General features: G+C 50.4%; 1 protein-coding gene across 2 annotated transcripts; it reads left to right on the plus strand.

Moving 5' to 3' along the window:
* Positions 1-8: 8 nt before the first annotated feature.
* On the plus strand, positions 9-13133 carry ACAD8 (acyl-CoA dehydrogenase family member 8). Of its 2 annotated transcripts, XM_006098303.3 has the most exons (11): positions 10-193; positions 4839-4939; positions 5576-5745; positions 6329-6438; positions 7122-7198; positions 7685-7822; positions 8844-8979; positions 9076-9173; positions 9487-9639; positions 10215-10317; positions 12311-13133. In XM_006098303.3, the coding sequence occupies exons 1-11, from the start codon at positions 85-87 to the stop codon at positions 12361-12363; spliced, it is 1248 nt and encodes a 415-aa protein (XP_006098365.1). In that variant the 5' UTR covers positions 10-84; the 3' UTR covers positions 12364-13133. The 2 variants fall into 2 exon arrangements, with proteins under 2 accessions (XP_023617825.1, XP_006098365.1); XM_023762057.1 differs by lacking the exon at positions 9487-9639 and having other exon boundaries at positions 9-193.
* The last annotated feature ends 209 nt before the right edge of the window (positions 13134-13342 follow it).

Below are 13342 nucleotides of genomic sequence, written 5' to 3' on the forward strand. Positions count from 1 at the left end.
TGGGGCTGCCGCCGCGGGGTTGGGCGGCGAGGGCCCGCCTAGGTCAGGAGCTCTCGGGCCCTGGCCGGAGCTGGCAGCGGAGCGATGTGGCGGAGCAGCGGCCTGAGACTCGGAGCGCGGCTCTGCTGCCCTCGCGGCGGTGCCCGGGCTCCCGCCGAGCGCGGCCACCGGAGCCTGGTCTCCTGCATCGACCGTAAGGCTCCCCCTGGGGAACAGGTGTCCGGGGCCCGGGCTGGGGCCGTGGTCTCCGCGCCCGCGGAGCGCGCTGTTGCCCCGGGAGGTCGGCGCCGCGGTCCCCCCAGAACGGCTCCCCCTGCCGCCTGTCACCCGTGGCGGTCACCCTATCCGATCCACCTGGGTGGCCCCCGAGCGGACTTTGCGCTCTCAGACCTCCGTCAGCCTGTTGAGCCCCTCGGCCTCGCCTGCTACCTCTCCCTCCTCCTCGGGCAGACATGGTGGCGGAGCCGGCTCTGAACCTTGTGGTCCAGGCCTCACGGTTCCTGAGCCCCGTCCTTTTCGCCGCCCTCCGCACCGCCTGGAGCAGCGATTTCCCACCGGAATGTCTAAAACATGCAGGACCCGGACTGCTTAGTCACGGGCATTGACCTCTTTCTCCTTAGATTGCAGATAAAGAAGTGGTAACAGCCGACACAGCAATAGCCGTCGGTGTGAATGGATCCAAATTATACCTTTATATATATATATGGAGTGCGGCAGAGTTTTAGCAATTAGTCTATGTGCCATGAGATGAAAAAGGTTGAAAATCGCTGCTCTGGAGGCGCTTGCAGATTCTTGGCTGACACAGTGTCTTCCTACCACGCGGGGTCCTCTGGCGCTAGATGGGGCTATGAAAGTACTTTGCAGCGAATACAGCTCACTCCTCGCGGCTAATGCCGTTCCTTTGTTGTGCCGACCTTCCTTAAACTTGGTGTCTATTAACAACCCCTTGATATGTTTCATAAGTTGACTTATGAAATAAATACAATAGCTCAGGGCCTTACATTTACCCTCACAACTCTGTTACCAGCCCTGCGTTTCGATAAGGAGTGGGTGCTTAGACAGCCGAAACCTGTGACTTTGGTGGTGGTGGTGGTGTTTTTTGTTTTTAAATCATAACAACAGGTCATAAAGGCAGTAAGAATGTAAAAAGCCTGGTGCTGGTGGCAATAGAGGGACAAAAGCTCTAGGTAATGCAAGATTTGCTAATCAGACTTTATACCTTGACATCGGTAGCTAGAAAACACGTTTACTGTCGACATTCCTAAAAGAAGAGAGAATATTGCAAGTGGGAAACGACCAGAGTTTACGGAGCTGAGTGTCCTCAGGGGTCAGGCAGGTAGCGTAGGTGTGAATAACAGGGAGGGCGAGGAGCCAGGCTGACAGCAGTCTGCGAATCCCTTAGACCAGTGGTTCTCAACCTTCCTAATGCCGCGACCCCTTAATACAGTTCCTCGTGTTGTGGTGACCCCAATTTCATTGTTACAAATTGAACATAATTAAAGCATAGTGATGAATCACAAAAACAATATGTAATTATATATGTGTTTTCCGATGGTCTTAGGCGACCCCTGTGAAAGGGTCGTTTGCCCCCCAGAGGGGTCGTGACCCACAGGTTGAGAACCGCTGCACTAAGGAATAGGAGACTGTTTACCTCTCAATGTCCTAAACCACCTTCACAAGGTGCTGCCCCAGTCACACTAGAACTTGTTAAACAGCAGTGGTTCTCAACCTTGGCTGCACATTAGAATCACCTGGGAATCTTTATAATAATTTTTATTTCTTAAAGTATTACAAAGAGTATTACATATGTCTCCTTTTTTCCCCCCCTTGACATTCCCCCGGCCCCTACCCCCCGCCCCCCTCCCCGCCCCGTGTCTTGTGTCCATTGGTTAATCTTATATGCATGCATATAAGTCCTTCAGTTGATCTCTTAATCCCCCCCTCCCAAACCCTCCCCAGGCTTCCCACTGTAGTTTGACATTCTGTTCAATGTTGCTCTGCTTCTGTATCTACCCCTATTCATCAGTCTATACTGGTCCCCTTTATTTGTCCCAACCTCACTGGAGTAGTCTCAACCTCACCAGGGCCGTCTGAAAAAATCAATAAAATATATTAAAAAAAAAAAAAGATTCCCAGATGATTCTAATGTGCAGCCAAGGTTGAGAACCACTGTTAAACAGGATTACCTCCTTGCCAGAGCGGACAGGGAGTGGTTCTGTCAACAAATAGGTTAAATATGGGGATTTCCAGAACCTTGTGGTATAACTTCAGCCAATGAGGTGCTTTTCCATATTCTTAAAGGAAATCGTCTTTTTTAAATGGTAAAATAAGAGGACATTGCCCCTTCCATAGATCGTCCTGCATGTTAAAATATCAAATTCATGGAAGTGATCAACAAATGTTTCTCATTGTTTCATTGCATATTTTAATGTGAAAAATGATTTTTAAGAAAGCTGGTTTTATGATATTTCAGTATATATTACGCCTTTATCTAAAGTGTCCTCCTTTGGCAGATACTATCATTTTACACACGAGGAAATTTATTTCTTTTTCTTTTTTAAATATATTTTATTGATTTTTTACAGAGAGGAAGGGAGAGAGATAGAGAGTTAGAAACATCGATGAGAGAGAAACATCGATCAGCTGCCTCCCGCACATCTCCCACTGGAGATGTGCCCGCAACCCAGGTACATGCCCTTGACCGGAATCGAACCCAGGACCCCCCAGTCCGCAGGCCGACGCTCTATCCACTGAGCCAAACCGGCTTTGGCGGAAATTTATTTCTTGTCTAGTGGAGCCCCTCGTTTTACGCTGTGATAACTGAGGTTCGAGCTGCACCTGACTTGCGGACGTTGCAGGGTTAATCATTTCAGAACCAGAGCGCACATGACTAATTCCTTGTCCGGTGCTGCACCTTCCCACGCCAAGATTCCTTGGACACCAAGATTCTCGAATAGGATATTAATTCTGTACTGTGGAAGCATTTAAAGATTCATATTATTGGGAGCTTTTCTTTGTGTGTTTTCACCCCTTATTGTACTTCAGTTGCTGTACAGTGAAGGCTTTCCTTGTCTCATTTGGACTCTTTTTCCACTTGCCTCACACGGGAGGTGCCCAGCACTGCCCCAGAGAAACTCTGCCACCTGGACATGCTCCCTGCCGGAAGGGCTGTGCGTTGGTGTTAGGCACTGAAGTATTTATTTTGTTTGTTTGTTTTTGTTAATCCTCATCTGAGGTTATTTTTCCATTGGTTTTTAGAGAGAGTGGGAGAGAGTGGGAAAGACAGAGAGAAACATCGATGTGTTTGAAACACATCAACTGGTTGCCTCCTGCACCGGCCCCTACCAGTTGCCTCCTGCACCGGCCCCTACCAGGAGCCTGCAACCTAGGTACGTACATGTCCTTGACCGGAATCCAACCTGGAACCCTTCAGTCCGCAGGCTGACGCTCTATCCATTGAGCCAAACCGGCTAGGGCGGCACTGAAGTCAGTTTAATTTTAAAGTCTGCACTACCTTGCCAAACAGGAAACGTATTTTAGATCTTATTTCACTAGCTGGTTGACTTGCAAGCTCTGCTTTCCAAGTCACTCCTCTCTCTCACTCGGTGCAGTTTTCTAAAAAGTTGTGAAAAATACATAATGTTCATGTCATGAGGGGAGCTGACTGGCTAAGAAAAACTTGTAATGATACTGTAAATCGAATAGTCACTGTTTTAAGCAGGCAGATGCAGGTATCTTCCTCCCGAGGGCACCACCCTGATGAAATACACGGGGTGCAGTCTTCACGTGGTGTTTAGGCTCTTCAGAAACTTCTCCCGTTGGTGCTGCTCAGTTATTCATTGTCCTTAGCTTCTAAGTATCTTAGAGCTAGAAGTGAAGGAGTTACTCAGTCACAGCACCGATAGTTAGGATGGAGAGTGTTCTGAGAATCCCCAGCCCATGGGTGAACACAGATTTAGTAAGGCCTTAGCCATGCTTTCAGCACTGAAACGCTTCCATCAACACTTCTCAGTGAGCGACCTTGTCCTAATTTGCAACGTTCGCCAAAGTATACAGCTTTTCCTTTCCCAATTGATCTTTTAAAGTGAATGTTGGTACAGATGGACAGCTATGGACAGGTACCAGCATACATAGATAGGGCAGAGTTTTCCCAGGACACTAACTCAGAACAGGTAGGACATCCTAAAGGAAAAATATGTTTGCCGTGTTTTGAGGGTCAGTGTGTGTTTATTATTATTTCAACTAGAGGCCTGGTGCACAAAATTTGTGCACCCACGGGGGTCCCTCAGCTCGGCCTGCACCCTCTCGCAGTCCAGGAGCCCTCGGAGAATGTCTGCCTGCCACGGAGGCGGGAGAGGCTCCCACCACCACCGCTGAGCTCACCAACTGTGAGCCTGGCTTCTGGCTGAGCGGCACACCCCCTGTGGGAGCACACTGACCACGAGGGGGCAGCTCCTGCATTGAGCGTCTGCCCCCTGGTGATCAGTGCGCATCATAGCAACCGGTCATTCCACCATTCAATCAATTTGCATAATAGCCTTTTATTATATAGTATGTGGAATTTATGAGGAGGAAGAGATAAGAGTATTGAAAGAATAAACTGATAGGTAAATAAAGTCAGCTGATCCACTTGGGAGTAAAGGAAGAAGGAGAAAGGTGACACTACACCAACAGAACTGGCTGATGGTGGGTGAGGTCTGTCTTTGGGCGATAAGGGAAGGACTGTGTATGGGAAATGCTGTAGCAAGTCCACTGTCCCACCTTCCTGGTGACCCTCGTTAGCGGTCCTCTTCCCGGACCCCTGTTCTGGAACTGCATGCGTGCAATCTTGCCCACAGCTTCCATCGGACTAAATGAAGAACAGAAAGGATATCAGAAAGTGGCCTTTGACTTTGCAGCCCGGGAGATGGCTCCCCATATGGCAGAGTGGGACCAGAAGGTAGGAGTTTTCCTTGTGGCCCGATGTTCCAACAATTGCCTTTTCTTCCTCGGCTTGTATTCCTAAGCGTTTGGTGTTTAATCCCCACCTATGCGTGTGAGTACTGGTAACGACGTGATTCCTTTCCTCGAGGCACCCTCCTCATCTTGCATGAACCTGTTTTGTTTTGTTCAGTTTACACTGTACAAAGACTCAGACCACTTCTAAAACCAAGGCAGTGGTAGATAATGAAGAAGCGGTAACGCCGGAAAACCGGTTCTCACAGAAGGCATTTTAGCTGATACCCCTGCAGAGATGACAGATGGGCATACTAAGTGGAGAGAATCCCCCAAACTCAAACATCTTAACCCCTCCATGAGCCCTCTAAAGCAGTGATTCCCAAAGTGGGCGCTACCGCCCCCTGGTGGGCGCTGCAGTGATCCAGGGGGGCGGTGATAGCCACAGGTGCATTTGGGGGCGTATATCTTTCTGTTTAATTGCTATTAAAATTTTTAAAAAAAATTAATTTCCAGGGGGCGCTGAGTAATATTTTTTCTGGAAAGGGGGCGGTAGGCCAAATAAGTTTGGGAACCACTGCTCTAAAGAAAAGTCCACCCGTGGCTCACTCCCTGCTGACCCCCTCTCTCTCGTACATAGGAACTGTTCCCCGTGGACATGATGCGGAAGGCAGCCCAGCTAGGCTTTGGTGGGGTCTACGTACGCACGGACGTCGGTGGGTCTGGACTGTCCCGGCTGGATGCCTCTGTCATCTTCGAAGCCTTGGCGACGGGCTGCACCAGCACCACCGCCTACATAAGCATCCACAAGTGAGTGCCGCACCTGAAAAGCACAGCGAGGTCTCACCTGGGTTGACTGGGAAGTTTCCGATAAACAGGGAAAAGGTTTATCTTTTCAGAACCAGACTGTTAAAGTGCTTCTTTCGCAGGAGGTCTGCTGCTGCCTGCTGGCCTCTCGTCTGTTATCTTGTATGTTCTCAGAGAGTCGGGCCTCCTGCCTTCCCCCACGGCCTAGGTGGAGAGGGGCCACACACCCATCAGGGCCCTGCTCCCCTGTTCCTCAGCCCCCAGAGGAAGCCTCCAGGACTTTGGGAAAGTGCAGGAAGCTCTGTGAATTCTAGGGAGCTCCGTCAGCCTAATTAGAAGCAGCGTGAACATCCAAGCGAGAAATACTTAGCCTTGGTTGTCTCTGGGCGAGACGAGTTCCAGGAATAGGTTCCTAATCCAGGCCTTTCCATTAAAGTCGAATTGCCTCAATTGTGACTTTTCCCTTCTCACTCTCTCTTCTGCTTCCATCTCCCTTCCTGCCTTTGTTCCCTTTCCCCCTCCCCTGCCCCCTCCCATTTCCATCTTTATCTCTGTGAATGCCTTCCCTTCTTGCTGTGCCTGTCAGCATGTGTGTCTGGATGATCGATACCTTTGGCAACGAGGAACAGAGGCACCGGTTTTGCCCAGCACTCTGCACCATGGAGAAGTTTGCTTCCTACTGCCTCACTGAGCCAGGTGGGTTTGCCGGTCTGCAGGTGAGATGGCACTCAAGTACGGTCACTGAGCACTCCCCGTGGTCGGCAAACTGCGGCTCGCGAGCCACATGCGGCTCTTGGGCCCCTTGAGTGTGGCTCTTCCTAAGCCTTAGGAGTACCCTAATTAAGTTAATAAAAATGTACCTACCTATATAGTTTAAGTTTAAAAAATTTGGCTCTCCAAAGACATTTCAATCGTCGTACTGTTGATATTTGGCTCTGTTGACTAATGAGTTTGCCGACCACCGCCTTAGCCCATTGATACACAGAACCCGGTACTTGCTAAGAGGAACAGATTGTCGTGACTTGATGTTACAGACTAAGAAGCCTCGAGGGCATGGTTTCTCCAGGCTCCTTCTAGGACGGCGGTCGCCAACCGGCGGTCCGAGGTCCACTGGTGGTCCGTGAGGTCTGAAAGGTTGGCGACCGCTGTTCTAGGAAGCTCACTGTAAGCTAGTGAGATGAAGATGGACACAGTCTGATTGTGTATGCAGTGTTTACCCAGCACAGAGAGTTCCTTCGGCCATCTGGATTTTAAAGGACCAAACTCTAAGTTTGTTTATATGGGAAGGTTTCCTAGGAGATGGGAACAAGCTGGAGCTCCCTTCACTTCACTGACTTTCTCCGCCCCACCCTCTGCTTTCTCTCCGATCCCTGCCTTAGGAAGTGGGAGCGATGCTGCCTCCCTTTTGACCTCAGCTAAAAGGCAAGGAGATCATTACGTCCTCAATGGCTCCAAGGTACCAGCATGCTCTCCTCCCAGAACCACTTGAGATTGTTCCCATCTTCTTGCTGACAGCGCCTGGGTCCTTGCTGTCTGCCAGTTGATATTCCCGTAGGATTTTCACATGTTGGGAAGAGAGCCTCTGACCCGCTTCCCTTTATTCGCCTTCCCTGTTTCTGTCTCTGCTGGTCTGGTTCCAGGTCATTTCATTCATTTTTGTCTATGCTTCTTATAGTCTCATCAGCTGGCTCCCTGCTTTCCCAGTCAGTGCAGTTTCTTTTTTGCCCCTTCTTATATCTGTGCCATGGTACCTCTTAGCGCAAGTATGTCAAACTCGCGGCCGGCGGGCCGCATTAAACGAGGCCTGCGGCCCACTAGCCACGAGTTTGACATGCTTGTCTTAGTGTCCTGTGGTCGGGAGGCCCCAGGTATTTTCCCGGATGGCGGGCTCTGAGAACCCAGGCGTCCTTGATACCTGTGCACACCCCCTGCCACCCCACAGGCCTTCATCAGTGGTGGAGGGGAGTCGGACATCTATGTGGTCATGTGCCGAACGGGAGGACCAGGCCCCAAAGGCATCTCGTGCATAGTGGTTGAGAAGGGGACCCCTGGCCTCAGCTTTGGCAAGAAGGAAAAAAAGGTAAGTGCCTATTGACAAGAAGCGACTCAAGCTATGAGACGCCCCTGCCAGAGCACGCTCCGCTCTGACAAAGTAGCTTCTCGTGTTTTCCAGCTGGCCTTGGAGGCAGTTGCTTCTAGTAGGATTTTGACAGGGACATATAAAATAGAATAAGGCACCGTCAACAAAACTCTAGGCCACTGGTGAAAGTGGCAGTTTGCCCGTCAGTCCACAGCTGCCTGTTGCTTCAGTGTGAGTGATTTCCCTGTCGTCTCTCCTCTTTCCATTGTGGCCTGTATTTCTTACCCGGCTTCTGTTATCCCAAGAATATATACGTATGGAAGACCTGGAGTTCACTAGAAGTCTCGGGAATGATGTAGATGGGCCACTTTTCTTCTGTACGTAAAAATGAAGCATAACTCATTGGAGATGACTGGGTATTTCAGCCATGCTCAAAGGAAGAGTATTCCCATGGTGCTTTGAGAAGACATTGCGAGGATTAAGAAAGCTCATCACCAAGCTGTGAATAGTGTAGCTGTAATTATGTAACTGGCTGGTAATTAGGGTGAGGCCCATTCAGATTTGTTAGGCCAGATGACTGGCACAGTCATGTACCTGCGATATGTACTGTGACGCTTAGTAGGACCTTTGGGGAGAAGTCAGGTAATGAGATAGCCCCTAAATAGACTTCTGGGGACCCGAGCCGCTGGCCTTTGCCCCTCCCTGCTCCCTGGCCCTCTGTCCTGCCAGCACGTGCTTGGACTTGGCATATTTAAAACATTGTGCAGCTAAGACAGTGGTTCTCAACCTTCTGGCCCTTTAAATACAGTTCCTCACGTTGTGACCCAACCAGAAAATTATTTTCGTTGCTACTTCATAACTGTAATGTTGCTACTGTTATGAATCTAATGTAAATATCTGATATGCAGGATGGTCTTAGGCGACCCCTGTGAAAGGGTCGTGCGACCGCCAAAGGGGTCACGACCCACAGGTTGAGAACCGCTGAGCTCAGAGCTTTACACCAGCAACTGTGCGTTGCCAGGTGGGGTGGAACTCGCAGCCAACCCGCGCCGTCATCTTTGAAGACTGTGCTGTCCCTGCGGCCAACAGAATTGGGAACGAGGGGCAAGGCTTCCTTATCGCCATGAAAGGCCTGAATGGAGGGAGGATCAATGTTGGTGAGACCTCGAAGGGAGAGGGCAGGGAGGGCAGCGGGCTGGGCGGGCAGCACTGTCCTCCTGGCTGAGTCGAAGTGTCTGCACTTTCCTTCCTAGCTTCTTGCTCTGTTGGGGCTGCTCATGCTTCAGTCGTCCTCACCCGAGACCACCTCAATGTCCGGAAGCAGTTTGGAGCGCTCCTGGCGAGTAACCAGGTAACTGCCCGGTCCCAGTCCAAGACCTGGTCTGTGGCCCACGTTCTCTGGCAGAGAGTGGAATTCTGCCCAGTCTTAGCCGGAGCCTGTGCTCTCTGTCTATCAGTAGTTTTTTCCAGAGGCAGTAATGTCCGTGCAGGGCCAGTGCAGTGGACTGGACTCCAGGCAGTACATTTCCTCTGCAAGAGGCAGGAGGCTTGAGACTGCGAGTCACTCAGGAAAGGTGCCTCGTTGGAGACCTCACAGAGGCCCCGGATCAGGTGCTGCTGGAAGCCGCCTGCTCCACTGGTTCTCGTCTCCCCTCTTGCCCTAGTACCTGCAGTTCAAACTGGCTGATATGGCCACAAGGCTGGTGGCCTCGCGGCTGATGGTCCGCAGCGCGGCGGTGGCCCTGCAGGAGGAGCGGGAAGATGCGGTGGCCCTGTGCGCCATGGCCAAGCTCTTTGCTACAGACGAATGTTTCGCTGTAAGTGATGGCGCGCTCTGGCTCTCCTGCTAGGTCAGCTCCTGGGATGCTGCAGGGATGCCTTGCTGCAGGGATGCCTTGGGGCTTAAGGATGTAAGTTAACTCGGGACGGCTGGCTTTTCACCTGCTCCAGGCCGCCACACAGGTTACTCGCTCACTGCCCTTCGGTTGTGTGCTAGATGAGACCTGCCTTCGGAAGAAGGTGCAGAGCAGCCCAGTGCCTCCTGTGTTTACAATGTCAGGAGCACAGCCATTCCACACTGAGGCTGTGTTTTTGCCACTAGATGGCACCTTAGCTTCATAGAATCCCAGCCGTGGCGGTTGCAGATGGCTCCTCCCTGCGAGCCAGGAAGCTGGGCCTCTGCTCTGCCTGTCGAGTGGGGACTGATCCGCTCAGCAGGTGGACGTCCCTTGTCTCTGACCACAGAGCGTGCAGCCCCTTTCCTGCTTGGCTGGTTATCCGGAGGTGGTTCTTTGTAACATTAGTTCGCAGCAGATTGCGGGTGAGGGTGGAGAGAGAAACCACTGGTTCCGGCTTCCTGAAGTAAAGATGCCTAATCTGTGTCCCCCTGCAGATCTGCAACCAGGCCTTGCAGATGCACGGAGGCTACGGCTACCTGAAGGACTATGCCGTCCAGCAGTACATGCGGGACTGCAGGGTTCATCAGATCCTGGAAGGTAAACCTCCTAGCGGCGGTTCTCTCCCTCCAGGGCACTCACAGGATCACCAGCCAGGCCCCAGCGGCGGCATCTTCCTGCCTGCCGCCTCCTGCCCTGCTCCAGGAGGGCCTGTGCTGCCCCCAGAGGGCCCCAGCCTGGGAGTCGCTTCTCTTCTCGTCTTTTTCTTTGTAAATTTTAGAGAAGGCTTAACCTGAGGTGATACATGAGAAAACATGTTGAAAACTCTAGCAGCGACTATTCTTGACTGTGGTAAAGTAAGTACTTGGTCCTCAGGAATCCCTAGACTTCTGTACAGTGATTTAAAGGTCAAATGGGAGCCAGTGTGATCACCCACTGCCTTTCCAACTGGTGATCAGCCAGATGGTCTAAAGGACATTTCTGTCAATATTGCTACTGCACTTTTCAGTGAAATAGTCATGAGTGTATAGGCATCTCGGTAAAAACACGTTCGGGTGGGAATTGTGTGAGGCTTACACTGTAAGCTGTTGGCCTTCACTCTCCACACCAGTGCACACGCCTTGAAATCCCTTCACTGTGGCTCCAGCTGGTGCAGGTGTCCGGGGTTGTTACACGGCTGGGACAGCAGACGGGCAACAGCTTATCTAAGCGACCCTCATTGGAAGAATGTGGGGCTGCTTTCATGGGCGTAGCAGAGGCCTCTGAGCTCGGGCTTTCCTGCCCTGCCAAGTCGCCTTCTCAGGCCTGAGCACGCCTGAGAGTTGCCTGGAGGGCTTGTGAGAACAGGTGGCTGGGCCCCACCCGAGTTTCTGTCTCAGGGTCTTGGGTGGCCAGAGAGTTCGCACCTGTAGCAAATTTCCAAGTGGGGCTGCTGCTGCTTTTCTGAGAATCATACTCGCACACCTCATCCCCAAAATACTAGTGTGTTTGTGCGCTCAATTCTAGTGCTCACATGAGTCAGTCTTCTCCTCTACTGCATCTCCTCCTGTACTCCTGCCGTCACTTTCTCACCCAGCGTTATGAGTGTAGGAAACTTTACCTCGATTTAACCCAGCCTTTACCCCCTCAGAGTAAGTGGGAAAAGCCAGGCACTTTCGTGTCAGGCCGCACGTCATCCACTCGGGGAAAAACCCGGCACTGATCTTTATCCCTTTGTCTATCATGGACTTTGTTATTGGATAAATCAGGAATTTTAGACTTGATTTTATTTGAGATGTATGATCTCATCCCTCATAGAGGTTCCTATTTCTCTTTGCATTAAAAGCCATTGTAAAAATGAAGCAAGCCATTCACACCCACACACACACACACACACACACACACCCTTCCCCTGTCAGGGAAAATGTTTGTTCTTTTAAAATTGAGCGTTCTGATTACCAAAGAAATTTGTGTATTGTTGAAAATTTATAAAATATAGGATAAGTTAAAAAAAAAGTCACTTGTTTCCACATCCAGAATTAATAATTTGGACTCCTTTCGTGTGTAAGTCCAAAAAATATCTCCTTTGGTCTTTTTCTATGTTTCTTTCGGTACATTAAAAAAATAGAATTATACTATATATACACCATTTCTTCTTCTTTTACCTGATATAAGCACTTTACCATCAGGAGAGGTTTATTTATTTAAAGAATAGTTTATTGATTTTTATAGGGAGAGGGAGAGAGAACATTATTCAGCTGCCTCCTGCATGCCCCCTACTGGGGACAGAGCCCACAGCCTGGGCATGTCCCTGACCTGGAATCAAACCAGCCACCCCTTCAGTTCATGGGATGATGCCCAACCAACTGAGCCCCACCGGCCAGGGCAGGAGAGGTCTTTGTAAAAGTAAATTTATTCTTCACTTTCTGACCTTTCTCTGTACTTTGAAGAGAAGTCTGTGGCAATTTGGTCCCCTGCCGGGATAAAAGCAACCATCGTCGTTTGCATCATGCCTACCCCGAGCCAGGCGTGCACACCCTGGTCAGACGCTGCCGAGTTTTCAGGCACACTTGGCTGCTACTCACTCCTTCATTCTTACTCCTCCCTCCTCCAGGCAGCAACGAAGTGATGAGGATGCTGATCTCGAGAAGCCTGCTTCAGCAGTAGCGCTGGACGCGGTGCTCTTCCACGGTGTGGACTGTGCACTTGAACTGGTGTTGAGTGGCCTCCGGTGGACGGTTCTGTTACAGATGAGTCATGAATAAGGTCATAGGACTGAGCCCTCCTAAGAGGACCTTCCTCGGTGTCGGCGCCGTGGGGCCGCAGCCTCATCGGAGGCTTGGCAGAGCGGCCTTGGTGAGGTGTCGCAAGGCCACTGCCGTGTTTCCTGAAGCACAAGGTGCCTGATGATGACGCATCAGCGACCATAGTCCTCTCTGCAGCCACATGGTCTCGATCTGCCTGGGTGTGCTGGTTCACCGGATCCTCCTCCAGGAAGCTGGGTGCTCCGTGCAGGGTGTTTCTATTGATGAAGCAAAGGCGTGGGGAAGGGGAAATGGAGAAAAGTGGCCTGTCTTTTCGGTCCCCTGCACCTCAGCTGGAGACACAGGTTTCTGTGGGCGCACTTCCTCCGTAGCACACCTCCGAGTAAATCAGGATAAATGCACCTCGGGAACTTGGCCCTGAGCTGTGACTTAGGGTGTCCGGACATCTGGAACACCTGAATATCAAGGCCTGAGGCGACCTGGAACTTGGAATATTTGTGTTCTTTTTAAGGAGCATCTAGGAATAGTGTTCACAGTTTATAGAACCCTTTCTAGGAAGCACTTGGAGTATATCTTTTCTATCTACGTTTTTGTCTTCTTTTATGAAGCTGCTTCTCTTTTTAAAGGTCTTTGATTGATAAATAAAATTTATCCCTTTCTGTACCATCTCAAGCTCCACTGAAGTGGGTTTTTATTCTGTCTGTCTAAGCCTTTACAACTATTTTTAAAAATGTATTTAAAAATATTTAAACACTTAACTAGATTTTGGAGTAATAATTTTTTAAAAAATCTCTCTACCTAATTAACTTTTAAAAAATAGTTCCCTGGACCCGGCCAGTGTGGCTCAGTTGGTTGGAGTATCGTTTCATATACCAAAGGTT

This window comes from Myotis lucifugus, unplaced genomic scaffold (genome assembly GCF_000147115.1).
Source record: "Myotis lucifugus unplaced genomic scaffold, Myoluc2.0 scaffold_229, whole genome shotgun sequence".
Lineage (NCBI taxonomy): Eukaryota > Metazoa > Chordata > Mammalia > Chiroptera > Vespertilionidae > Myotis > Myotis lucifugus.

Bases quoted from the DNA above. Each gene is read 5' to 3' on its own strand.
- ACAD8 (XM_006098303.3), top strand. From the start codon at position 85: ATGTGGCGGAGCAGCGGCCTGAGACTCGGAGCGCGGCTCTGCTGCCCT. The intron at 4,940-5,575 runs GTAGGAGTTTTC...TCTCGTACATAG, and splicing joins TGGCAGAGTGGGACCAGAAG to GAACTGTTCCCCGTGGACAT. The intron at 9,174-9,486 runs GTAACTGCCCGG...CTCTTGCCCTAG, and splicing joins CGCTCCTGGCGAGTAACCAG to TACCTGCAGTTCAAACTGGC.